At 44.8% G+C, this 27656-nt stretch overlaps 1 protein-coding gene and 1 long non-coding RNA gene across 5 annotated transcripts; one reads left to right on the top strand and one right to left on the bottom strand.

Annotated features, from left to right (window-relative positions):
- Positions 1–9809: 9809 nt before the first annotated feature.
- On the bottom strand, positions 9810–27097 carry LOC101733774 (lysine-specific demethylase 5A). Of its 4 annotated transcripts, none has more exons than XM_031892314.1 (6): positions 26829–27097; positions 21036–21114; positions 19715–20068; positions 17220–17297; positions 10326–10448; positions 9810–10120 (listed from the first exon to the last, which is right to left on the bottom strand). In XM_031892314.1, the coding sequence occupies exons 3-6, from the start codon at positions 19733–19735 to the stop codon at positions 9923–9925; spliced, it is 420 nt and encodes a 139-aa protein (XP_031748174.1). In that variant the 5' UTR covers positions 19736–20068; positions 21036–21114; positions 26829–27097; the 3' UTR covers positions 9810–9922. The 4 variants fall into 4 exon arrangements, 3 of the variants coding, with proteins under 3 accessions (XP_031748174.1, XP_031748173.1, XP_031748175.1); XM_031892313.1 differs by lacking the exon at positions 26829–27097 and adding an exon at positions 25382–25418; XR_004219951.1 differs by lacking the exon at positions 26829–27097 and having other exon boundaries at positions 10346–10448; positions 21036–21831.
- On the top strand, positions 10050–10843 carry LOC108645292. Its single transcript, XR_001923708.2, has 2 exons — positions 10050–10142; positions 10302–10843. It is a non-coding gene; the product is annotated as an uncharacterized LOC108645292 (long non-coding RNA).
- Positions 27098–27656: the final 559 nt, after the last annotated feature.

Below are 27656 nucleotides of genomic sequence, written 5' to 3'. Positions count from 1 at the left end.
GGCCGTAAGGTGCCCAGAGACAGTCACTATTATTGGGCGGGGGGGCTGTTTGTGCCTCTGGGTACTGGGAATGCCAGAGGGGGCTGTAAGGTGCCACAGACAGTCCACTATGTATTGGGGCTGGGGGGGGCTGCTTTGTTCTTCTGGTTACTGGAATGCCAGGGGGACGAAGGTGCTACAGACAGTCACTATTTTTATTGGGCTGGGGGTGGGGCTGTTGTGCACTCTGGGTACTGGAATGCCCAGGGGGACTGTACTGTAAGGTGCTACAGACAGTCACGTATTTATTTGGCTGGGGGGTGTTTTGTGCTCATAGAGGTACTGGGATGGCCAGGGGGGACTATACTGATAGAGTTGCTACAGACAGTCACTATTTATTGGACGGGGGGGGGCTGTTTGTTCCCTCTGGGTACGGGGAAATGCCAGACGGGGGCTTTAAGTGCCACAGACAGTTCACTATTATTGGGCTGGGGGGCTGTTTTGTGCCTCTTGGGTACTGCGGAATTGCCAGACGTGGGGACTGTAAAGGTCCCCACAGACAGTCACAATTTATTGGGCTGGGGGCTGTTTGTTCCTCTGGGTACTGGGAATGCAGGGGGGCTGTAAGCGTGCCACAGACAGTCACTATTTATTGGGCTGGGGGGCTGTTTGTGCCTTTGGGTACTGTGGGAATGCCAGGGGGGCTATAAGTGCCAAAGAAAGTCCTATTTTATTGGGTGTCAGGATAGTCTCAATTAAGAGAAACCTTTTCAGCCAAGGTTTTAAAAAACAGTGCCAAAATACAAGGTTCCTATATAGAAAGAAACAGTTAGAAAAAATGTACCCCTCCCTCAATTGGTGCCAGAAACTGAAGAGTGAATGAGGCTTCCCTCTGTTCAACAAACTGGCCCATGGGCAAACTTTACTGCTCGAACAGCAGGGGTAGGGGTATGGTAGGGGAGAGTCAGTGCGGTAGCAGGCACCAGAACTAAATACAGCCCTGACTCTTTCAGTTTTAAAAATCTGTGGGGGAGGTTTTAAAATTGAGGTGCACAAATATCTCTGCCCCAACCTGAATAACATGTGGCAGAACTATCAAATGAATGAGGCAACAGTGTGCCAGTGTACTTACCCCCAGTGCTGGCGCCCTAGCCAACCTGTCGCTTTGCCTGCCCCAACAGTTCCCCCCCATTACACAGTAGCCCCAATTGCCCGAAGACAGGGCCCTCGAAGATGGTGTTCTTTGGGCTTCTTCTCCTCAGCGGCAGCTCGGTGACTTTCAGACCCTCAAGAGACAAGGCCCTTTTATTAGGTTGCGCACGGGGGCACAACAATCGGATTAGCCGCTGAACAACCAATAAATTTAAGATGCCCAATGTTAAGGTTGCACTGGGCCCTATTTTGATTATCCAGAAGCATGGCTGGGCCCCTTATAATGTAGAAATTCTCCCGGACGATGTGCCCCTCCTGATGGCGGCCCTGGCTATTTATATGACGATCTGGAGAGCAAACATTTTGCGAGAAAAGGTAGGGAATGGCAATGCTCAGTAATATATTTATGGCGTGTATAGTTTTACAGAAGCCAGGTACTGCTTGGAGTAAAAAATAGTCTGGCATTTCAAGGACAAAAGGCCCAACAGCCCCAAACAAAATATGATTGCCTATGGGCAGGGGTGGCCAGACTTTTTTCGGTCGCGACCAATTATTTCCTGCAAAGTCTTGTTAATCGCAGGCTTCTTTGTGAGCACTGTTTCAGCTATCAACCATGGGCAGAGACTCATGCAACCATCAAATTGTTGCATTCATTGTTCTACCTGCAGGGACTGGAATAATCCAAACTCCAATTTGGTTTGCTATGGTTACTGCCCAGGGGCAAATTTGCAACCAGTGTTAATAAACAAGCCCCCAGTAAAGATACTTCCAGGGAAGGTACAATCTGCCATGGACTTCTACATAATATCGACTAGTTTTAGATGGCAAATTGTTGCATTCGGAATCGTCGCACTTGTAAAATATCGAAAAGCCGCAACTTTTTATTTGGTTGACCTTTAGCGCTTTTCTCTGTTATAAACGGAAAGGGGATAAAAAAGAACAGTACCTGTACTTGATCCCAACTAAGATTATGAATTACCCCTTATTGGGGCAGAACAGCCCTATTGGGTTTATTTTAATGGTTAAATTGATTCCCTTTTCTCTGTAATAATAAAAACAAGTACCTGTACGTTGATCCCAACTAAGATATAATTACCTTATTGGGGCAGAACAGCCCTATTGGGCGTTTATTTAATGGTTAAATGATTTCCTTTTCTCTGTATAATTAAAACAGTACCTGTACTTGAATCCCAACTAAGATATATTACCGCCTTATTGGCGCAGAAAGCCCTATTGGGTTTATTTATGGTTAAATTGATTCCTATTTTCTCTGTAATAATAAAACAGTACCTGTTAACTTGTCCCAACAAGATAATAAAATAACCTTATTCGGGAGCAGAACGCCCTATTAGGGTTTATTTAATGGTTATGATCTTCTGAATATAAATCTGTACTAGACAGTATATACTATTGGTCAACACTATTGGGTTTATAATGTATTGATAGTACTGAAAATAAATACAGAAAGACCCTTATCCGGAATACCCTTTGTCCCAAGCATTTCTAGACTAATTGGCTCCTATACTGTAGTAATTCCGAGGATCAGGTTAAAATAAATGATGTCTTCATACAATGAAGCTTCATGGAGGCCTTTGAGCAGAACTAGCGGCCCCAAAAATTCTGGGGGACCACATCTGGCCCCACAGGCTCCAATTGGACAACCGTGATCTAGACTGTCTTAGATGGTGCTATTGTTTTCCATGGGGCAAACTGGGAATGGAAGGTCGATTTCCATGATAATAAGAAATACTAAAAGGTTCCAAAGCACAGTTGATGCCATTTCATGTTTAGGGAAATGGCACACTTTCCAGTATCCCAGGCTGAACCTGTGGCAGCTACGAAATATATATAAACTTGTACAAACATAGCGCACGGCAAGTCCAGTAAACCTAATGAATATACACAATTGAATGCATTACTGAGAATATACTCATCCACAAGTTGCCTGACTCTTAGGTCCAGTGGGTTAGAAAATGCAGGAATGTGCTTGTGGTTGTCACCGGGGCATTAAAGCTGAGCTTCATACGTATGGGCCGTTAGCAAAGAGCTTTTGAGCGGCTCGTCTGGGTCAAAACCGACGCCTATTGCACCCCCAGTGGATGGTAGGCAGAATGTGGTCCATGTTACAGGCCAAAGTGGTGCAACAAGGGGCTCAGCCTGGTTGTGGTACATGACAGCATGGTGTTTAATCAGTGCCTTAAGAAACTGCCAGTAAATACCATAAACCACTGCTTATTGCCTCCCAAATACTCCCTGATGCATGCCCCCATTGCCAAAGCATTGTTAGTTCCCTAAAATCATGTTTGATGAGATAAAGGACTTTGCCCCAACCTGCTTGGGTGGGATTACCCAATCTAAAGGGCTTGGTAAACCGCTGCTGACTGCATTGCTCAACCCACATGTAATTAGTTGGTGCCGGACTACAAATCCCAGAATAATGCAAATATATACATGGAAGCGCTGAGGCATGCTGGAGCTGTAGCCTAGAAACATTGGAGTTGTATTTTACAAGCAATATTAGCTCAATGAAATGTATTGAAACTTTTCCCCACAATCTCGCAGCGACCAAAATTAAAAGAAAAATCCCCAATGAGAATCCCAGCTGATGTGAGTAAATCCTGGTCGGCGCTGGTGAAGTGGGTTGTCTTTGGGGCCTGCGGAAATGAAGGATGCTTGGGCAGGCGAGGCCGTAAGATCCAGTTTGGGGGGTGCACACTGGTGGGTACAGCGGGGGGCATGGTGAGCTGAGGTGCTTGGGGGCCCGGAATTAAGTTGTTCCTCTACGGCGGGGCTCTCTGCTGCGATCTCAGCTTATAGGCTTTGCGCGGTGGCTACTGACGTCAAGAAGAGAAATCTTTAAAGGCCGGCTGGAGCTGGGAGCCCCGCGAGGAAGAGAGGACATCTTTGGTAGGGCGCTGCTGGGATGGAAATGAAGGTGTGGGCCTTGGGGGAGGCCCTGAAGTGCCTGAAGAGAAGGATGCTTTGGGGGCGGGCCCTGGTGAAGATGAAAGGATGCTTTAGGGGGGGCCCTGGTGGAAGATGAAGATGAAATGCCCTGGTGGAGATGAGGATGTTTGGGTGGGGGGGGGCCTGGTGGGAAGATGAAAGGATGCTTTGGGGGGGGGCCTGGTGGAAGATTGAAGATGCTGGTTGGGGGGGCCCTGGTGGAAGATGAAAGAAATGCTTTGGGTGCTGGTGGAAGGGACGGCTATGAGGGCCTGGAAGAATGAAGGATGCTTAGGGGGGGGCCCTGTGGACGATGAAGACCCTTGAGAAGGATGCTTAGGGGGGGGGCCCTGAGTGGAAGATGAAGGATGCTTTGAGGGGGGCCCTGGTGGAAGAGTGAAGGATGCTTTGGGGGGGGGCCGCTGGAGATAACTGGGGGTGACGGTGGAAGATGAAGGATGCTTTGGGGGGTGCGGGAGCGCATGCTTGGGGTAGAGCTTGGAATGCGATGCTTTGGGGGAGGCCGGAGGAGCTGAGAGGGTGCCCTGTGGATAGTGCTATGGGACGGACACTTGATGTAGGGGGCCTGGAGCTGCTAAATGCATTTAGGGGGGGCGGGGGCCCGGTGGAGATGAGCGATGCTGTTGACGGGGGGCCCTGGTTTGGGAGAGGAAGGATCTTTGGGCGGTGCCCTGCGTGCCGGAAGATTAAAGGATGCTGGGGGGTTGCCCTGGTGGAAGATGAAGGATTGCTTTGGGGGGGCCCTGGTGGAAGATGAAGGATGCTTTAGGGGGGGCCACTGGTGGAAGATGAAGGATAGCCCTGGTTGGAAGATGAAGGGGGGATTTGCTTTGGGGGGGGCCCTGGTGGAAGATGAAGGGGGGGGGATGCTTTGCAGGGGGGGCCCTGCGTGGAAGATGAAGGATTGCTTTGGGGGGGTGCCCTGGTGGAAGATAAAGATGCTTTGGGGGGGTGCCCTGGGGATGGAAGTAAAGGATGCTTTGGGGGGGTGCCCTGGTGGCGAGATGAAGGAGCTTTGGGGGGGGCGGGCCTGGTGGAAGATGAAGGATGCTTGGGGGGGGGGGCCCTGGTGGAAGATGAAGGATGCTTGGGAGGGGGGGGCCCTGGTGGAAGATGAAGGATGCTTGGGGGGGGGCCCTGGTGGAAGATAAAAGGATGCTTTGGGGGGGTGGCCCTGGTGGAAGATGAAGGATGCTTTGGGGGGGGGGGCCCTGGTGGAAGATGAAGGATGCTTTAGGGGGGGGCCCTGTGGAAGATGAAGGATGCCCTGGTGGAAGATGAAGGATGCTTTGGGGGGGGGCCCTGGTGGAAGATGAAGGATGCTTTGAGGGGGGCCCTGGTGGAAGATGAAGGATGCTTTGGGGGGGGTGCCCTGGTGGAAGATAAAGGATGCTTTGGGGGGGTGCCCTAGGTGGAAGATGAAGGATGCTTTGGGGGGGGGGCCTGGTGGAAGATGAAGGATGCTTGGGGGGGGGGCCCTGGTGGGAAGATGAAGGATTGCTTGGGGGGGGGCCCTGGTGGAAAATGAAGGATGCTTGGGGGGGGGCCCTGGTGGAAGATGAAGGAATGCTTGGGGGGGGGGCCCTGGTGGGAAGATGAAGGATGCTTGGGGGGGGGGCCCTGGTGGGAAGATGAAGGATGCTTGGGGGGGGCCCTGGTGGAGATGAAGGATGCTGGGGGGGGCCTGTGGAAGATGCAGGATGCTTGGGGGGGGGGCCTGGTGGAAGATGAAGGATGCTTGGGGGGGGGGCCCTGGGTGGGGAAGATGAAGGATGCTTGGGGGGGCCTGTGGAGGAAGATGCTTGGGGGGGGCCCTGTGGAAGATGAAGGATGCTTGGGGGGGGGCCCTGGTGGAAGATGGAAGAATGCTTGGGGTGGGGGGGCCCTGGTGGAAGATGAAGGATGCTTGGGGGGGGCCCTGTGGAAGATGAAGGATGCTTGGGGGGGGGGCCCTGGTGGAAGATGAAGGATGCTTGGGGGGGCCCTGGTGGAAGATGAAGGATGCTTTGGGGGGGGGGCCCTGGTGGAAGATGAAGGATGGCTTGGGGGGGGGCCCTGGTGGAGATGAAGGATGCTTGGGAGGGGGCCCTGTGGAAGATGAAGGATGCTTGGGGGGGCCCTTGGGGAAGCTGAAAGGATGCTTGGGGGGGGGCCCTGGGGAAGCTGAAGGATGCTTGGGGGGGCCGGAGGATGCTGGGGTGCCCTGCGGTATGTGTAATTTGGGGGAGGACCACTGATGTTTTAGGGGGCCCTGGGCTGGCTAGCAATGATTTAGGGGTACCTGCCCTGGCACCAATGCAAAACGTACCCCTGGCTACCAATGTCTGTATGTCTTTTGTATTGATGGGGGTGTTGGTGGGGGAGGGGCCATTGGGGGTGTGGGAGGAGGGGGGCCCAGAAAATTTTTTTGTGAGGGGCCCCGTGATTTCTGATGGTGGCCCTGGTTGGGAGCAATTAAGCACAGTTTCCCAGCACTGAACAAGTCTGTCCCTTTATCCCCATGTCTGATTCCTGTGCCATATAATGACGGGGAAAATGCCATCATTATCTCTATATGTAAGGTACCAGCAAGATGGCCGACACAGTGCTGGGAATCGGGATTCTTAGTGGTGAATTCTATTGCATTTTGGTCAGTAGAATTCTCATTAGTGAGTTTTATTGCATCTATAATTATGTTTTTGGGCAACTTCTATAGCATAACTAGGTTTATAACCCCCTTCAGGGTCCGCAGTGAGGTGTGGAGTCCTTTGTCATTGTTACTTTTTATTACCTATCTTTCTATTCAGACCCACTCCTATACATATCCCAGTTTCTCATTCCAACCACTGCCTGGTTGCTAGGCTAGTTTGGACCCTAGCAACCTTATTGCTGCTAAAAGGCCAAGAAGGAGAGTTGCTGAATATAAAGCTAAATAATTCAAAAAACACAAATGTATGTATGTATGTATATCTTTATTTATAAAGTGCTACTTATGTACACAGCGCTGTACAGTAGAATACATTAATACAAACAGGGGGTTATTAAGATAATAATAGATAAATACTCCGTATAACAATAAATACAAATAAATAAATACAAATAAATAAATACAAGATACAGTTGCAATAAGTTAAGAGTCAAAGACACAAGAGGATGGAGGTCCCTGCCCCGAAGAGCTTACAATCTAGATGGGAGGGTAACTTACGGACACAGTAGGTCACAGTGTCACAAATAATAAAAAAATGAAGACCAATTGCAAATTGTTCAGAATAGCACTCTACAGGGTTGGACTGGGCCGCCGGGACACCGGGAAAAATCCCGGTGGGCCCTGGCCCTAGTGGCCCAGTCCGACCTTTGCCGGCGCTCCCCCTTCTGACTGTTCCACCCCGACGCGTTCAATTTATACGCACTCAGGGAGGACGTCAGGTGGGGGCCCTGCGGGGGGGTTAGGGGGGCCCCTGGGGGGGGTAGGGGACACGGCTGGCTGGGGCACCTGCAGGGCCCCTGGGGCGGGAGCCCCGGTGGGCCCTGAACCCCCCAGTCCGACCCTGGCACTCTACGCAACATACCAAAAGTGAATTTACTGAAGAACATGTTTACAAACAAGGAGACAAGAAACAGGGCCGGAACTAGGGGTAGGCAGAAGAGGCAGCTGCCTAGGGTGCAACGATGGAGGGGCGCCAGGCAGGAGCCTCTCCTGCCTACCCCTAGCGCTACTTTGTCATTGCCTCCGCCGCTTGTCATTAGCGGCGGAGGCAATGACTGAACTAACCGCCACGCCCCTCCCACCTCCTCCTGTGCATTGGCGCACATGCGCCGTTCGGGGGGCAGGGAGGTGGGCGGAGTTTGCCGACCGGGTTGCCTAGGGCGCCCGGTCGGCTTGGCCCGCCCCTGACAAGAAATCCTGTTTTTTTTGATAGAGGACTCAGCACAGCGTTTCTGTGAATGCTTATGGCTGTATTCACGTAGACTGTTCTGATAAAGCTTACTTAGCATTGCAAGGGGAGAGCACCCCTTACTCTCTTAGTAGTTAAGCCAATGCCCAGCATTATTGCCAGGATACAGTAGTTGGAGTGAGCTCGGCAAAGCTCTGGCGCACAAGAATATTCCGGCCCTGCATCCAAATTTAGAGTTCTACAAGCCTCCAAGATCCAACCGAGAGGTGAGTTTGTGACTTTAATTATACAATAGAAGGAGGAGGAGGAGGAGTACCATGGTGCTCGTGCATTTCCCTCCCAGGGATGGGTACCTGACCTTGTGCTGCTTATTGTTTCATTAGGAAATCCAACTGAATCTCAAGGCTCCGGGGCTTTTGCTGAACTGACTCTCAAATCCCTCACATCCTTCTCATGCCCCATTCGCTGTTTGGCGGATGCCGTTGGGATTTATCAGGCCTGTGACCTGAGATTAGTGGCTGAAAGTGAAGGTCACACACACCAGCCTCCCCCTTAGCCGTATAGCAGGATGGATTATAATTCCCTGCAGCCATCAACTATATGTTTAAAGGGCACCGCTCACAATTAGATGCGGCCAAATAAAGCCCTGACCACTCTTTAATACCGGCCACATATTGAATCCACGCCTTGCATGGCTAATTAACAAATCATTGAGATGCATGCTGCAGACTGAACTGGTTCATGTACAGCCATGCAGCATGCATCTATATGAATTGCTAATTAGCCATGCAACATGTGGATTCAATATGTGGCCAGTATTAAAGGGGTGAGGTGGCAACCCTAGAACTTGGCAGGACCCACACACAGACCAATAGGCTACCAGCTTGGCTGGGTGGGAACTGAACTGCCACCACTTTCCATAGAAGGACACTGAGCCCTGAAAGACTTAAAGGGACAGTAAGACCAAAAATGTAAAGTGTAGCAAAGCCCTGCAAAGGTAAAAGTTTGTGTTTGCTTCAGAAAGACTACTATAGTTTATATAAACAAAGCTGCTGTGTAGCCCCGGGGGCAGCCATTCAAGCTGGAAAGAAAAGCACAGGTTACATAGCAAATAACAAATAAGCTTTCTAGATTCCCATTGAATTCTACAGAGAATATCTGTTATCTGCTACGTAACCTGTGCCTTTTCTCCTGTTTTTCCAGCTTGAATGGCTGCCCCCATGGCTACACAGCAGCTTTGTTTATGTATAAACTATGGCAGTCTTTCTGAGGCAAACACACAGCTTTTACCAGTTCAGGGCAACAGTACATTAACCCATTATCCAGAAAGTTCCGAATTACTGAAAGGCCGTCTCCCATAGACTCCATTATAAGCAAATAATTCTAAATTTTAAAAATGTTTTCCTTTTTCTCTGTATTAATAAAACAGTACCTGTACTTGATCCCAACTAAGATATAATTACCCCTTATTGGGGGCAGAACAGCCCTATTGGGTTTATTTAATGGTTAAATGATTCCCTTTTCTCTGTAATAATAAAACAGTACCTGTACTTGATCCCAACTAAGATATAATTACCCCTTATTGGGGCAGAACAGCCCTATTGGGTTTATTTAATGGTTAAATGATTCCCTTTTCTCTGTAATAATAAAACAGTACCTGTACTTGATCCCAACTAAGATATAATTACCCCTTATTGGGGCAGAACAGCCCTATTGGGTTTATTTAATGGTTAAATGATTCCCTTTTCCCTGTAATAATAAAACAGTACCTGTACTTGATCCCAACTAAGATATGATTAATCCTTATTGGATGCAAAACAATCCTGTGAGGTTTAAATGAGCCAAATTACGGAAAGACCCCTTATCCGGAAAGCCCCAGGTCCCGAGCATTCTGGATAACAGGTCCTATACCGGTACCTTTACTAAAAACTGAAACAGAAGGTTTCTCTCTAGAATATTCTAGGTGCATTTCTTTCCATCAGGCTGACGCCAGACTGGAACAGCTCGTAGGGGTAGAGGATTCGGTCATAGTGCAACTTCAGAAGAGAGCCTGTGCCTTTGCCTGGCTGGTATCCCATCCGATTGCCCACCTGAGACCATTTCTTCTCTTTAGTGACAACCTCAAATCCCCCCTCACTGGAAACCACCTGGAGTGAAAAAGGAAAGAAGGTAACAGTCTACGGATGGCTCTGGGCAATAAGGCCCTTTCTGTTCTTTTAGAAAGGTGTAATTATATAAACTTCCTGCAGTTATTTAATTACAGTAAACCATTTAATCCTGGCGCAGAAGACACTGCAAGATGCTAATGCGTATGTTGTTTATCTGCAGAACCACCTGTCCCTGCACGCCCACCTTGCTCAGTGCATACACACCCAACAGCTTGCCATCCACCACTGGAATTCTGAGCGCGGAACCTTGCAGCTCCCAAAATTTTCCCAGCTGATCCAAGAAATCGAGTTTGACACGGGTCATTGCCTGGATGAAAGAAAATTCCGACAGTCAGGGTGCAAGCCTGCAGATAACATACTATACTAAAGCAAAGAGTAATGAACTTATAGCCTTACGACTGCTGTGAACTACAACTCCCAAGCATTCTTTATAGGTGGAAAGCTGCTGTAAATTGTCTACCCTAATTCTAACATCAAACCTGAACACTTATTTCTATATTTAAGTTCTACAATACAATCAGTATTACGGCCAAACATATACATAGCCACTTGCAGTTGTCCAGCGATGTAAAGTTACCAACAATATGGTCTATAACACACTGGACTTTTTAACTTCCTTTTCTCTTTTTGGAATTGTAGTTAAAATTCACAGTGTTTTCAATAAAGTCTAAGGGTTACAACCTTAAGGGTGAAGAACACACAGAGCTACTAGTAGCAGCTACTTTTTCATGGCTACTAAATGCCAGAAAATCCCCTGCCATAGACAATACTGAGAATTGCCTCTGCTAAACCACACGTAGAGACAATTATCAGTAAATGATCAGCATTGTCTATTTTAGTAGCCACGACAAGTAGCTGCTACTAGTAGCTCTGTGTGTCTTCACCCTTAATCTTGCAGAAAATGAAGAATATTCTAGTCTCCTGGGCATCAAGGGGGAAAAGTGTGTATTGGACTATAGCTTAATCCTTTCCTGTTGCAGCCTAGTGGCTTTTAATAAGGTGGCCTACTCACCTCCCAGGGGACATACACATAATTGCTGGAGAGGGAACATAGCATGGGAGGAGGCGCTGCATCACTGTGCAGCATAAGCAAGCGGAACTGGCACAACAGGTGTGCAATTGGCTCCATACACTCCCTTCATGGCAGGTAATTAAGAGGAATAAACAAAACATGCAAATGCACAGGATATCTCCAGCCTATATCATAACAAGGGAAACGTCATGTACCTAATCTGTACTGCTGTGTCTTTTTGTCCTTGCCACATATCCAAGCTGACACATTAGTTTATGGATGGGATACCCAACAGGTGGCCCTCCTGCTATACTTCTTCCCTATTCCCCTGCTGAATCGGAAGCCATGCTAGAACTGCTTTTGTTTAAGCTGCCAGGGAGTTATGATGTTATGCAGTGTGATTCCAGTCTCTATAAATGACTTCTGCCCACATCCGCATTTTAACAATGCAAGATCATAAAGTCAATTAACCCTTTAAGTGCCAGCCGAATTCGTCATTTCGGTTCCCCCCAGTGCCAGACGTTTTTTAAGCATTTTGTACTCATTCGCTTTAACAATGTTTTTTGGTAGGAAAACCTCCATGAAACTAGGGAAATTATATATCGTTTTTTTCGTCACTAATTGGGCTTCGACATACATACCAAATTTTATAACTTTTCTGGAGATATGATGTGTATTTTGGGTGAATTATGTAAAAAAAAAATAAAATTATGAAAAATTTCTGTATATTTTGAGTTTTTTTTCCATAGAAAAGTTAATTTTACTCACTTTTTTTTGTTGTTTGTAAAAGCCCTGATACTCCCAAGTCCAACGATACCAAATATGTGGTGGTACCCCACAGTTCCTGTCCAGAAGTAACCCCCAAACTAAAGAAATACTTTGTACAATATCACACCAGAACAAAGCGGAAAAGCACTTGTAACAGTTGATGCAGCATAACTTATATGTAAATCTAAAATATCCCCTCATGTTTGGTATCTTTAGAAACTACAGACCTTCAGGTTTCTAGGTGCAATGTAGTTTTCACTCAAAAGCCAAATACCTTTTGTCAGTGCATTGTGAAATTTGGAAGTTTTTTTGACATTTTTTTTTTTTCTAAAACGTAAACTTGGACGCATGATCAAATGTGGATTTGACAAAAAAAAATCTCATAAAAATTTTCTAACAAAGGCAAATTTGAAAGACAAATTTCTACTGAATAAAATGATGCCCCATATGTATGGGTGCACATAAAGACATGGGCACCAAACACTCCAAAGCAGGGGCAATGCACAAGGGCAATTACAGCTAAAAATGTGGGGGCTGTGCTCTATGTGCACTTCCTGCAGTTTTTCATTGATAACCCCCCCTAATTGTGAAATAACCCCCACAAACTATACATTTCTGAAAAGTGCACACCTTCAGCTATTCAGAGACACCACTCTTCTCTTTCTACATAGAAAATTGTGGCCGAAGTCCCTTGCAGAAGTCAGCGCTTTGGTCAGAAATCGAGGAAAAAACAGATAAAAAACCTAGATTTCTCCCCAAAATCTCCATGGCAACTACCAAAAACTTACTAAACATCAATCTGCAAGTTCCCCTGAATAAAACGATACCCCATATGTATGGGTACACATAAAGACGTGGCCACCAAATGCCCCAAAACAGGGGCAATGCATAAGGGCAATTTCAGTTGAAATTTTGGGGGCTGCGCTCTATGTGCACTTCCTGCAGTTCTTCAGTGTTAACCCCCCCTACCTGTAAAATAACCCCCACAAACTATATATTTCTGAAAAGTGCACACCTTCAGCTATTTAGAGACACCACTCTTCTCTTTCTACATGGAAAATTGTGGCCACAGTCCCTTGCAGAAGTCAGCGCATTGGTCAGAAATCAAGGAAAAACCAGATACAAACCTAGATTTCTCCCCAAAATCTCCATGGCAACTACCAAAAACTTACTAAACATCAATCTGCAAGTTCCCCTGAATAAAACGATACCCCATATGTATGGGTACACATAAAGACGTGGCCACCAAATGCCCCAAAACAGGGGCAATGCATAATAATGGGGCTGCAATTTATGTGCACATCTCAAAGCTTTTCAGACAAAATTGCCCCTTACCTGTGAAAAAAACCATATAAACTGTATATTGATTAAAAATAGACCACTTCAGCTATTCAGAGACACCACTCTTCTCTTTCTACATGGAAAATTGTGGCCGCAGTCCCTTGCAGAAGTCAGCGCTTTGGTCAGAAATTAAGGAAAAACCAGATACAAACCTAGATTTTGGTCAGAAATCAAGGAAAAACCAGATAAAAAACCTAGATTTCTCCCCAAAATCTCCATGGCAACTACCAAAAACTTACTAAACATCAATCTGCAAGTTCCCCTGAATAAAACGATACCCCATATGTATGGGTGCACATAAAGACGTGTCCACCAAATGCCCCCAAACAGGGGCAATGCATAAGGGGGGGCTGTGCTCTATGTGCTCTACCTGCAGTTATTTAGTCTAAACACCCCCATACCTGTGAAATAACCCCCACAAACTATATATTTCCAAAAAGTGCACACCTTCAGCTATTCAGAGACACCACTCTTCTATTTCTACATGGAAAATTGTGGCCGCAGTCCCTTGCAGAAGTCAGCGCTTTGGTCAGAAATTAAGGAAAAACCAGATACAAACCTAGATTTTGGTCAGAAATCAAGGAAAAACCAGATAAAAACCTAGATTTCTCCCCAAAATCTCCATGGCAACTACCAAAAACTTACTAAACCTCAATTTGCAAGTTCCCCTGAATAAAACGATACCCCATATGTATGGGTGCACATAAAGACGTGTCCACCAAATGCCCCCAAACAGGGGCAATGCATAAGGGGGGGGGCTGTGCTCTATGTGCTCTACCTGCAGTTATTTAGTCTAAACACCCCCATACCTGTGAAATAACCCCCACAAACTATATATTTCCAAAAAGTGCACACCTTCAGCTATTCAGAGACACCACTCTTCTCTTTCTACATGGAAAATTGTGGCCGCAGTCCCTTGCAGAAGTCAGCGCTTTGGTCAGAAATCAAGGAAAAACCAGATACAAACCTAGATTTCTCCCCAAAATCTCCATGGCAACTACCAAAAACTTACTAACCATTAATCTGCAAGTTCCCTTGAATAAAACGATACCCCATATGTATGGGTGCACATAAAGACGTGGCCACCAAATGCCCCAAAACAGGGGCAATGCATAAGGGCAATTTCAGTTGAAATTTTGGGGGCTGTGCTCTATGTGCACTACCTGCAGTTTTTCAGTGTTAACCCCCCCTACCTGTGAAATAACCCCCACAATCTATATATTTACGAAAAGTGCACACCTTCAGCTATTCAGAGACACCACTCTTCTCTTTCTACATGGAAAATTGTGGCCGCAGTCCCTTGCAGAAGTCAGCGCTTTGGTCAGAAATCTAGGAAAAACCAGATACAAACCTAGATTTTGGTCAGAAATCAAGGAAAAACCAGATAAAAAACCTAGATTTCTCCCCAAAATCTCCATGGCAACTACCAAAAACTTACTAAACCTCAATTTGCAAGTTCCCCTGAATAAAACGATACCCCATATGTATGGGTGCACATAAAGACGTGGCCACCAAATGCCCCCAAACAGGGGCAATGCATAAGGGGGGTCTGTGCTCTATGTGCTCTACCTGCAGTTATTTAGTCTAAACACCCCCCTACCTGTGAAATAACCCCCGCAAACTATATATTTATGAAAAGTGCACAGCTTCAGCTATTCAGAGACGCCACTCTCCTCTTTCTACATGGAAAATTGTGGCCGCAGTCCCTTGCAGAAGTCAGCGCTTTGGTCAGAAATCAAGGAAAAACCAGATACAAACCTAGATTTCTCCCCAAAATCTCCATGGCAACTACCAAAAACTTACTAACCATAAATCTGCAAGTTCCCCTGAATAAAACGATACCCCATATGTATGGGTGCACATAAGTACATGGCCGCCAAACCTGACAATGCATAATATTGGGGCTGCACTCTATGCACCCCTTTTTTTTTTGCCTGCACCCGAATGAATGGAATACGCTCGGGTGCAGGCACATGTAGCCGATATACGCATGAAAACGCGTGAGAATGCAAAGTCTTGCGTTTTCATGCGTATATCGGCTACATGTGCCTGCACCCGAGTGTATTCCATTCATTCGGGTGCAGGCACAAGTAGCAGGCGTAGGGCTGAATTTTCGGCAAGCGTTTTTCCACTTGCTGAAAAAATCAGCCCTACGCCATGTGTGGCATCAGCCTAACCCTTGGCAATAGAAACTACCAGAACAATCTTAGCACCTCTGGACCTTTCTAGAACAACTGAAATCAAATGAAGTTAAAATGGAATAAAACCACTAAAAGCAATCAAAGAACAATAATTGCAATGAAATCGGTGGTCAGAGCCCTGGATCCACCAATGTCACTGCAAAAGCAACCTTTTTGGGGCACTAAATACACAATAAAGAACAATGCAAAGATAAAACACCATAAAATCAGTAAATTCAAATAAAAACCACTCAAACCAACAGAAGAACAATTATTGCAATGAAATCGGTGGTCAGAGCCCTGGATCCACCAATGTCACTGCAAATTCAGCACCCAATAGCAATACAAAAGTTACAGTGCAATAGAATAATTCAAAAACAGAAATCAATTATGAAAATGCAAAAAAACACTAAAATGCAACCAAATAAATCAGATAATTATAGATCAGAAATAAAGTTTTAGTAAAAAAAAAAGACTGCCAAAGAAAGCAAAGAAAGAAAGAAAAGAAAAGAAAGAAAGAAAGAAAAAAAAAAAAAAAAAGTGTAAGTGTAAGTGTGTGTGTAAGTGTCTGTGTGTGCTTGGGAAAGTTGTAAATAAGTGTGTATGTGTGTAAAAGTGTAATAATGACAAAGATAGAAGAAGAAATGGAAAAAAAAAAAAAAATTTTAGACAGTTGAGATAGAAATAAGCAAAATAAACAGTGGTTAGAGAGTTGTAGTTCAGCTTACACAATGCAGGCAGGCGATCAGGGCGACCAATCCAGCAGGAACGCAGCAGGAAGGCAGCAGGGAGGCTCCATCAGTCTCACGTGGCAGCAGGAGTGAAGAGGCGACGCGGGGGCAGCGACAATTAATGGGACAGCAGTGGACACGTCATCAATGCGTGTCCACTGCTGTCATTGGCTGAGGGACCGGATCGGCGGCGCTGGGGGACCGGATCGGTGAGTATGTCTTCATTTGCTCGTTGCCTAGGGAGTTGTGCAGGCTTTACAAGCGCTGCACTGCTTTAAAAGCGAGCGCAGCGCTTGTAAACCCGTTAGTGCTGTAGGACGTAGATTCTACGTTCTATGGCACTTTGGTCCCTTGGTACCTAGGACGTAGAATCTACGTCCTATGGCACTAAAAAGGTTAAACATACACGTTTGTTTATATTGCAAAGGTTCTATTTAGCTATGACTGGTCTAGAGCAGTTAGAATAATGAAAGTAAATATCGGCTACTGTTCTGGAACAAATACGATACTGCCTAAAGGTCCCCATACACGGGCCGATTGTAGCTGCCGATATGGGTCCCTTAGACCGATTCAGCAACTAATCGGCCCATGTAGGGGCACTAACGACGGGCCTGCCTGACCCATATCTGGCCTGAAATCGGGCAGATATCGATCGGCAGGTTAAAAAATCTAGTCGGATGGGGGACCGTATCGGCTCGTTGATTCGGTCCCCAAACCGACTTTGCCTATACCCGTCGTTATAATTCGATCGTTTGGCCACACGATCAAATTAGCCTGGATTCTCCTGATATCGGGAGAAGATCCGCTCGCTTGGCGACATCGCCAAGCGAGCGGATCTGAAGGTGTATGGCCACCTTAAATCCAAATATCTGTATATAACTAATAGGGATATGGAAAACCAACCCAAGTTGATCAAGCTTCTAACTAACAATTTTGTTAATGTCCATATCCTCAAGTTCCAACATGTTAATGTAGCTACAAAAACAGCAGTTTGTAATAACCATGATCTGGGTTTATTCCCAGCACAATAATCACAGAAACCTTACCTCTAGTTCGTTGAGGCGCAGTACCCGAGGGGTGAAGCAGAAGCTTTTGACATCGCAGGCAAAGGGCGGCTGCCAGTCCTGAGATAAAGGAACATAAAAGCAATAAAGCTAAGCTGTAACTGTGCCAATAACCAAAACTGGCTCTCTAGGGGGCTAAGAATAAATCTATAAAGCGCACAGGCAAACTAAAGGGAAATTCTAGGTTTTCTTTTCTATACCTTTTATAAAGAGAAAATAAAGGATAATTATGAGTTTTGTCCTGCAAAGGGATGCTCAGAACAATGTATTTGGAGCAGTACCTGCCCAAGTTCCAAGTTGTAGAAGTAATTCTGAACCTTGCCTTCAGAAGTACAAATAATATAAACCCTGCCTGTGCTACTAAATCAGCAGGGGAGACACACTAGGGGATTACTGCTGGCATTAAGCATTTTCATGGTTAAAGTAATAGCTCTGCTAAACGTTTAAACAGTTTAAATACCTACAGGTGTCAGGAAGGTACCTATATAATATAAACCCACACAAATAATATGTATAGGATTTATTTTTAATTAAATAAATAGAATACAAACTTCATAGGAAAAAAACTCCCAGTGGGCCCCCTTGCTCACCCAACCATTTGCCTTGTATGCCTACACCATGGCCATTACTCAATTCTATGAGAAGAAACAAAAGAAATAAAGGAAAGGATAGATAATAGTATGTAAAAATAAGTAATTAAGAAATTAAAGAAAGTGAGTGAACTGGGAAGGAATGGTGGTCTGGACAGTGGGCCTAAGGTTTTCTGGTGGGCCCTTGGCACCCCAGTCCGACACTGGTGGCTGTTATCTAGAAGCAGCAAACTGCAGCTTAAAACTAGGGATGCAACAAATCCAGGATTCGGTTCAGAATCCAGGAATCTCGCCCAAACCCCAAAATAGTGGATTCGGTGCATCCCTACTTAAACCCCAGGTATAACCCTAATGTGTACACTAAAGCTGCAGTGTTGGGATTTTAGGAAAAATAGACTACAAAGTAATGGCAGAGAAGATTCATTTCAGTAATTGGACTTCCCTTCCATTTGTAATCATTGGAGCAAAAACCCTGGTACAATACCCTGCTGACTAGGTCCTCCACCTCTTTCAGCAAAAAATAATACAAAAGTTCTTCTTTAACTACTTAAACTTTAATGGTTTGATTATAGTGACCTTTCAGCTTGGACACAATCACCCCACTACTGGCTGACTATTGCCTTCTTTGATTGTTAGAACAATAATATAATATCAAATAATAGAATAAATATTATCCATTGAAACTGCACCATATGCGATAGCCCAAAACAGTAAATGCAGTCGGCCATTAGCCACTCTGAACATGCATAAAGCAAATTTATATAGAGGACACTTTCCCCATGATGTTTGGCCATATGGCCTGTATACATAAGTAATCCTTACAAATGCAAACAAACACACTTTGGGCATGATAGAATTTTGGGGTACATACCCTCAAGTTATGCCTCACATGTCATGGGGTACATTTTTTTGCACAACAGGGCATGTAGTCATTATCCTCTGCCTATATAGCACCTACATATTCTGCAGCTCTCTTAGGGTGAAGACACACAGAGCTACTAGTAGCAGCTACTTGTCATGGCTACTAAAATAGACAATGCTGATCATTTACTGATAACTGTCTCTACGTGTGTTTTAGCAGAGGCAATTCTCGGTATTGTCCATGGAAGGGATTTTCAGTAGCTTGAAAAAGTAGCTGCTACTAGTAGCCCAGTGTGTCTTTAGGGCAGTGGTACACAGGGAGATTAGTGATGGGAGACTAATCCTCCCGCAATGCCATCCCACCGGCTAGAGTGTAAATTGCCGGTGGGATGGCATACGCGTCGCTACGATGTCCCACGGTCGCTCAAAGTTTCCTCCAAAGACAACTTTGTGCGACATCGCAGTGAAGCATCCCACTGGTGATTTAAATGCTAGCCGGTGGGATGGCAATGCGGGGAGATTTGTTGCCCACGACAAAGATTTGTGTACCATGTACCACTGCCCTCACCCTTATACATCATTCTAATTAGTCCCTGCCTCCATGAAGTTTACAATCGAAGTGCCGATTTTACGCACACACTAAAGTCAGTATCAGGGGCACCTCAATCTGCCCGTATGTTTTTGGAAAGTGCAAGAAAATCCACCTGGGGGGGGGGGGGGACATAAAAATTCCCTGAAGATAGTGCCCTGGCTGGAATCAAACTGACCGTAAAGCAGCAATGCCAACCAATGGGTCATTGGTTTCTAAAAAATGTGACCAAGAGCAAAGACTAATCAAACATCTGACATTTGTCATCAGCCTGTGTGAACTTATTATAATCATATATATATATATATAATAATAAAACTTATATAATGTGACTTGCACACAGTATGTATCAGCTCCCTGTTACAACTGCATCATTTATCCATAAGGAATTATTTCAGGCTCTCAGTGTACTGATAACATCCATCTATCAGACTTACCTTGGGAGGTTGGATTTGCATATCCCTGTCTTTTCAGCAATCGGTCGGATGCGTCCGATGAAACTCAGGGGATCAGAGAATTCCTCCCAGCTGGGCTCGAACACCGGGCATTCCGGAGGGGGCACAAATTCGATGTAGGCGGCCATTCCAAACAAGTGTTAACCCTCAGGTGGGTATAGAACTAGACAAGCGGTATAGTGCGGATAAGCATCCCAGATCTTGCTTGGATAAAGCCAGAGGCTCCTTTCTCTGTCATGAAGTAATGTCCCTCATCGAGTTTTCTCTGTGATCCTTCACTACAGCCACGGATTTACACCCCGTCTCTCCTGTTCCCTCAGTAACCAGTGCCTGATGCTACCAACAACGGAGGAAGCAAATACAGTCTAACACTTAGGGATTTCCCTGAGACTGTTGACAAAAAGATCACTTTATTCCCCTCGCTGGTGGTTGTGACACTGGGCTAACTTTGCACCCCAATATCTACAGGTACTCCCTGTGGCTTTTATTACTGTATCTTCTACAGCCCCCGGGACAGCAGGAACCCCCCTGTGAAGCCCACAGAGTCCCCTAATTCTGCCACAGAGGCAGGCAGATACTTTTGCTGGGACAATCAAGACTCCCAAATATCTGACCCCCAGATCCATATAATATAACAAGCTCTTTATTTCAGTTCTTGGGGTACTCAGGGTGCCAAAGTTCCACTATTTACTACTGGTTACTTTTGCTGGGACAATCAAGACTCCCAAATATCTGACCCCCAGATCCATATAATATATTGAGCTCTTTATTTAAGTTCTTGGGGTACTCAGGGTGCCAAAGTTCCACTACTTACTACTAGTTACTTTTGCTGGGACAAACAAGACTCCCAAATATCTGACCCCCAGATCCATATAATATATTGAGCTCTTTATTTAAGTTCTTGGGGTACTCAGGGTGCCAAAGTTCCACTACTTACTACTAGTTACTTTTGCTGGGACAAACAAGACTCCCAAATATCTGACCCCCAGTTCCATATAATATATTGAGCTCTTTATTTCAGTTCTTGGGGTACTCAGGGTGCCAAAGTTCCACTACTTACCTGACTATGACACCCCAAGTCCCTGAGTCACCTTGTAGCAATTCCCTAAGTTAGAATTAATTTCTAATTTCAACAGACACCTCCTACCAGAAAGCCCCCAGTCTGTGCCACTAGGGTCTCTGCAGCCTCGTTTTGAAAGGCCCAATGATGTGCCCCCTCTCAGGCAACTTCCCCCCTGGGGCTTCCTAGTACCCAGTCCCCTTCCTGAAGCCCAGCAGCTCCTTCAGCACATCCAGTACTTACAGTAAATTCCAGGCTCCAGTCCGTATCATTCCTAGGTCCATAAAGTCCTGATGCAACTTTGTAATGTGAAATTGGGGCCCTAAAGGATTAAAGAGGCTGGTTGTAAAATCTCCAGGTATCCCTCCGTGCTAGTTAAAGCTATTTGGTTAATAAAAGAGCCCGTAATGTGAAAAACAGCCGATAGATGGCGCTACATGAACCTTCCTTTAGATAAAGGAGATCTTCACCTGGTTTTGCAAACGATTGTTTCATCCGTGTGTTAAAAGTTTTTACAATTCCAGAACAGTGTAATCTATAGAATGGCTGCGAATGGGGGGGGGGGGGGATAAAAATGGAATTAAGTGTCACAAATGTTCACACGCCTATTTCCTATGTAGAGGAATAGTTAAATCAAAATCTTTCATTAACAATGATAATTATAATGTATTAATGAAATTATAATACATATACTGTTATGAAGATAAAGACATGTTGTCATAATTCTCCTTTGCATATCGGGTATTCGTTTTGGAATCTAAACCTGAGGGAATTGTAGTTTAAACACATGTGGATGGCGATAGAATAAACTACAATTCCCAGAAGACACCTGGCGGGCGGGCCGACTCAAGTATCGCCCTAGCGGATTGGATGCTTCAATGATTCTGGATTGAACTGGGTGCGTGATTGGTTAAGCTTGCGGAGGCGGGTTGTTTGGATGGTAGAGTTAGGGGTGAGGTGACTGGTGGTAGGGGACCCGCGTAGTGGCTTGTACCAGAGCTCGTAAGGTGGGGTACAGGTACAGGTACAGGTACGTACAGTGTGACATCTGGGGGCAGGGGTTATATACATTTATGCACAGCTATAGCGCCATTGGATAGGTCTGTATGCTAAATAATGTGCCATACCCCGCACTTGACCCCCTAACCAATCGTAGCTCTTATTTGGCACCCCCAGAGCTTTTATTGTGCTTTTTTTGTTCCCTCTATTAGAATAGGCATAAGGGTGGGTAACTAGACATAGGGGAACCTCCAGTAAGTGAATGTAGAAGCGCCTAATACATAGTGGGGCTGCAAGAGTAAAACTTATGGGAAATACTGTAGGGAACTCAATCTAGCGCTCTAGCGCTGGTAAAGCGATATATGTACAATGGAAACAACACGCGTTGCCATAGTAACACCTCTCTCTTTAGCGCAAAAGGCCATGGTGTTATGGCATTGTGTCAGATGGAAGAATTTATATTACCCATATATAACCCATCATCCCTCTCCCCAAAGATTGGGAGAGTTGTATGTTTGTTTATTTATTATTCATTTATTTATATACTACTTAACCGCTAATCATAAAGAAATAAAGAGATGTCTCGTTAAAACAGCCCATATCAAGCATATTCCTACTTAAAATGTAGATAAATTAGAAATAAATAAATACCAGGAATCCAATAATTGACCAAAAATAAGCTTAAAATTGAATTTAAAATGCCGCCAAGTCCAAATCTACATTGAGTCCTTCCGGATGCAATGTATTCAATTTAAAAATCCAAACGTTTTCTCCTTGTCTTAATCTAGTAAATCCGTCTCCACCTCTTAACTTGGGAGAAATATGCTCCAGTCCCATAAAGAATATCAAGGCAAACCTTATCTGCGCTTTAAAGATTACAAAACACAACAATATAGATATTAAGGTCTAGAAGGAAAGACTGTAAGAAAGAGAAAAAAAAAATATATATATTTTTGCAGTGCTAAATTGCCATTAACCAACATTAATAATTAGATGTAGCTGCCCTCCTCCCTACTAATCCTATAGTGCATACACAAATTATCTCCAAAGGAGTTGGCGCTAAAAACACCCAAAGAAGTGTAAAAATAATTGTATATTTATTATAGATAAATCAATGTGTTACATCAAAGTAGAATCAATTTTAAATAATAAAAAAAAAATCATATACACCACTAATTAAAAATACCAATTAGATTATATATACAAGAGAAAATCACATAGGGCAGAAGACATTAAATATAGTAACAGAAACCATGTATTACTTCCCAATGATTTATTATTGAATTCCCAGTTAATGCATATCATTCCCTCAGGAGAAATCAATTAGAGTGTTTAAAAGAGAATTCATTGCTCTGACCCATATATGAGGAAATCAAGAGGGAAAATCAATAGAAATACACTGAATTAAAAATCCCACAGTATATCCCAATTATTAGAATAAAAAAGTGAGGAGCTTAAAACACCATAAAACAATTAATTGGATCCTTAATTAACTTCTCCAGATATCAGATGCAGTATTACACCGCCTATAGCCAATATATGGCTCTTAGCCCCACTGAGGGATATTTAATAAAGAAGTTACACAAATAAAACCCTTGTTTTCCCTCTTACTCTGTGCAAATACTAAGAATGCAGGCGTGCATATAGAGATAAAATTGCACACTATATGGTATTCAATTATCTCATAGCCTCCAAGTAACTACAAGCACACAATAAAACAGAGCCCTAACTGGGCATAAGAACAAATACACAACCCCCCTTGTCCCGGCCGGGAACTTACTAGGGATAAGACAGAGAGAGGCACATTGGCTGAGGGATGCGACTCACACGCTGTTCCTTTCCCTTCGGTGACGTCACCGGTAGGTGCCGAGTCTGTCAATACGGGTCCTCTCTCCAGTCAGTCCGACGCGTTTCGCGCTCTGCGCTTCCTCATGGACTATTGGGTTCCTATGGGCCAACCCCCTCTATATACCCGCCTGCATACTATTCTATACTACATCTACTTTGATGTAACACATTGATTTATTTATAATAAATATACAATTATTTTTACACTTCCATAAAGAATATCCCTTTGGGATCACTATTATTGTGAAACAGCTTAAAATGTCTCGATACCCCATGGTTCATTCTCCCTGCTTTACTGTTACGGATGTGCTCATTAACCCTACTTCCCACTGATCTTATAGTCCGCCCCACATAAACTTTGTTACACGGACAAGTGAGAGCATAGACTACATATGTTGTGCGACAATTAATAAAGGTCTTGGAAATTGGAATATCCCTATTGGGTTTATTTCATGGTTAAATGATTCCCTTTTCTCTGTAATAATAAAACAGTACCTGTACTTGATCCCAACTAAGATATAATTACCCCTTATTGGGGGCAGAACAGCCCTATTGGGTTTATTTAATGGTTAAATGATTCCCTTTTCTCTGTAATAATAAAACAGTACCTGTACTTGATCCCAACTAAGATATAATTACCCCTTATTGGGGGCAGAACAGCCCTATTGGGTTTATTTAATGGTTAAATGATTCCCTTTTCTCTGTAATAATAAAACAGTACCTGTACTTGATCCCAACTAAAATATAATTAATCCTTATTGGAAGAAAAACAATCCTATTGGATTTAATTAATGCTTTATTGATTTTTTTTTTAGTAGACTTTAGATGTGGAGATCCAAATTACGGAAAGACCCCTTATCCTGCGCACTCTTGGTCCTGCACATTCTGGATAACAGGTTCTATACCTGTAGTTGCTTCTTTTTGCTCCTCCTATAGACAACTCTGGGACTGGTCCAGCTGGAGGGGGGTTAAAGGGGTTGTTCACCTTTTAATTAAAGTTTAGTATAATGTAGACTGCTGTTCTGAGACAATTTGCAATTGGTCTTCATTTTTTTTTATGAATTTACTTTTTGTTCAGCAGCTCTCCAGTTTAAAATTTCAGCAGTCATGTGGTTGCTAGGGTTCAAATTACCTTAACAACCAGGGACTGGTTTGAATAAGAGACTGATATATTTATAGGAGAGGGGGATGGATAGAAAAATGAGTAATAAAAAGGAGCAAATAATGGAAAAACTATAGAAAATAAATAATGAAGCCCAATTGAAACGTTACTTAGAATTGGCCATTCTACAACATACTAAAAGTTTAATGTAAAGGGGGAGCCTATTGGTCCGGCACTGCCTGAGGAAAAAAACTATTGCTCTGTGAATATAAAGTATTGTTATTTTATATTACTTATTTATATAGTCAGGCCCTCTCCTATTCATTTATCAGTCTTTCATTCAAACCACAACCCTGGTTGCTAAGGTAATTTGGATCCTAGCAACCAAACAGCTGCTGAAACGCCAAGCTGGAGAGCTGCTGGGCAAAGCTGAAATAATTTTAAAAAAAACTACAAATAAAAAAAAAATGAAGACCAATTGCAAATTGTCTCAAAGGTAAACAACCCTCAGTTAAAAGGAGCTGTTGGTGGGAGCAGATTCTGCTCATTGGGGTAACACATTTACTCCCATTAGTCTAACTGGCCAATCAGGGCTCATCTCAGTATAAGCAGGTATACAAGTAGTTGCTAGGGGTTGTACCTTGCAGGGTATGAGTAGAGCTTGTTCCTTCCAGCCAACCGGGGGTCTCCTCACCCAACTTAGTTGGCTGTATCGTCTCATCACCCTGGGGGGGTGCGTCTCTCCCCCTGTTGCACGGGGAAGTTGGAAATACAGGGTTATCGCTTTCGATGCTCAGGCTGCCCCCCATGAGCCGTCTCTGGATCACACTGTGTGGCTGCTGCAATCAGATTGGACCTTGATTATAATAATAGTAATGTACTGTTACCCTGCACTAGTAACCTAGGTCTATATGTTTCAGAAACCCTACTATAGTTTATATAAATACCCCGCTGTGTAGCCCCGGGGGCAGCCATTCCTGCACTGGTACAGCTGGGGTGTTTGCTACAGAAACCCTACTATAGTTTATATAAATACCCCGCTGTGTAGCCCCGGGGGCAGCCATTCCTGCACTGGTACAGCTGGGGTGTTTGCTACAGAAACCCTACTATAGTTTATATAAATACCCCGCTGTGTAGCCCCGGGGGCAGCCATTCCTGCACTGGTACAGCTGGGGTGTTTGCTACAGAAACCCTACTATAGTTTATATAAATACCCCGCTGTGTAGCCCCGGGGGCAGCCATTCCTGCACTGGTACAGATGGAGTGTTTGCTACAGAAACCCTACTATAGTTTATATAAATACCCGCTGTGTAGCCCCGGGGCAGCCAAACTATAGTAGGGTTTCTGTAGCAAACACTCCAGCTGTACCAGTGCAGGAACGGCTGCCCCCGGGGCTACACAGCGGGGTATTTATATAAACTATAGTAGGAATTCTTAAGCAAACATGCAACTTTTATCAGAGCAGGGCAACAGGACATTATATTTAAATGCCCCAACCAGTAGCTCCGGGGCAACATGTTGCTCCCCAACCCCTTGGGTGTTGCTCTCAGTGCCCCCAAACCAGGGAGTTATTTTTGAATTCCTGACTTGGGGGCAAGTTTTGGTTGAATAAAAACAAGATTCCCTACCAAATAAAGCCCCTGTAAGCTGATAGGGTGCATAGAGGCTGCCTAATAGCCAATCACAGCCCTTATTTGGCTCCTCCATGAACTTTTATGGTGCTTGTGTTGCTCCCCAAGTCTTTTTACATTTGACTGTGGCTCCCGAGTAAGAAAGGCTGAGGACCCCTGATGTATATAGTCAACCAAACCGGGATCAGTGCTTTGCAAATGGTGGGGATTGAGGCTTAGGGGCCCCCCTAGGGCACAGCCCAAAGGCCAGTTAGGTTAACATTTAAACCAAGAGTAGCAGCGTTATAGGACAGCGAACCAACATGGCTGCGTAGAAATCATTGCAGTCTGCAGCATGCATCTATAGAAATCCCTGCAAGACATGAAAGCAGTCCCACATTTTGGCCCTGTAACTTGGTTCAGAGTTGCAAACATTAGTCTCACTGAGCAAGCGGGTCCCCCCCCTCCCACACTCACCAGGTCTTTACTGGTCCCCAGTCTCCGCAGCTGGTCCAGTGGCAGAAGATCCGCAGAGTCTTTGTGCACAAACTGCGTGGCTTGTTTGAGGCGTCTCTGCTGGTGCAGTATTGCTGAGCCCCTCAGATCCTTCTCCCTCTTTGGGGAGTCCCTGTTCTGTGTGTCTCTCCCAAGTCCCTGCATAGTGCAGGTTCAGGGTAATAAGCAGATCCCTATATGAGGTTCCGGGTAGGAAGCAGATCCCTATATGAGGTTCCAGGTAGGAAGCAGATCCCTATATGAGGTTCCGGGTAAGAAGCAGATCTCTATATGAGGTTCCGGGTAGGAAGCAGATCTCTATATGAGGTTCAGGGTAAGAAGCAGATCTCTATATGAGGTTCAGGGCAATAAGCAGATCCCTATATGAGGTTCAGGGCAATAAGCAGATCCCTATATGAAGTTCCGGGTAAGAAGCCGATCTCTATATGAGGTTCCAGGTAAGAAGCAGATCTCTATATGAGGTTCAGGGTAGGAAGTAGATCTCTATATGAGGTTCAGGGTAAGAAGCAGATCCCTATATGAGGTTCAGGGTAGGAAGCAGATCCCTAAATGAGGTTCCGGGTAAGAAGCAGATCTCTATATGAGGTTCAGAGTAAGAAGCAGATCTCTATATGAGGTTCAGGGTAGGAAGCAGATCCCTAAATGAGGTTCAGGGTAAGAAGCAGATCCCTATATGAGGTTCAGGGTAGGAAGCAGATCTCTATATGAGGTTCAGGGCAATAAGCAGATCCCTATATGAGGTTCCGGGTAAGAAGCCGATCTCTATATGAGGTTCCAGGTAAGAAGCTG

Source organism: Xenopus tropicalis, chromosome 8 (assembly GCF_000004195.4).
Source record: "Xenopus tropicalis strain Nigerian chromosome 8, UCB_Xtro_10.0, whole genome shotgun sequence".
Lineage (NCBI taxonomy): Eukaryota > Metazoa > Chordata > Amphibia > Anura > Pipidae > Xenopus > Xenopus tropicalis.
This window is presented reverse-complemented; position numbering and strand designations above follow the sequence as displayed.

Excerpts from the sequence above, each read along its gene's own strand:
- LOC101733774 (XM_031892314.1), bottom strand. The coding sequence starts at position 19,735 with ATGCAAATCCAACCTCCCAAG. Across the intron at positions 10,449-17,219 it reads TGCGCCTCAACGAACTAGAG|GCAATGACCCGTGTCAAACT; the intron begins GTAAGGTTTCTG and ends TCTTTCATCCAG. Across the intron at positions 10,121-10,325 it reads GTGTGTATGCACTGAGCAAG|GTGGTTTCCAGTGAGGGGGG; the intron begins GTGGGCGTGCAG and ends TTTTCACTCCAG.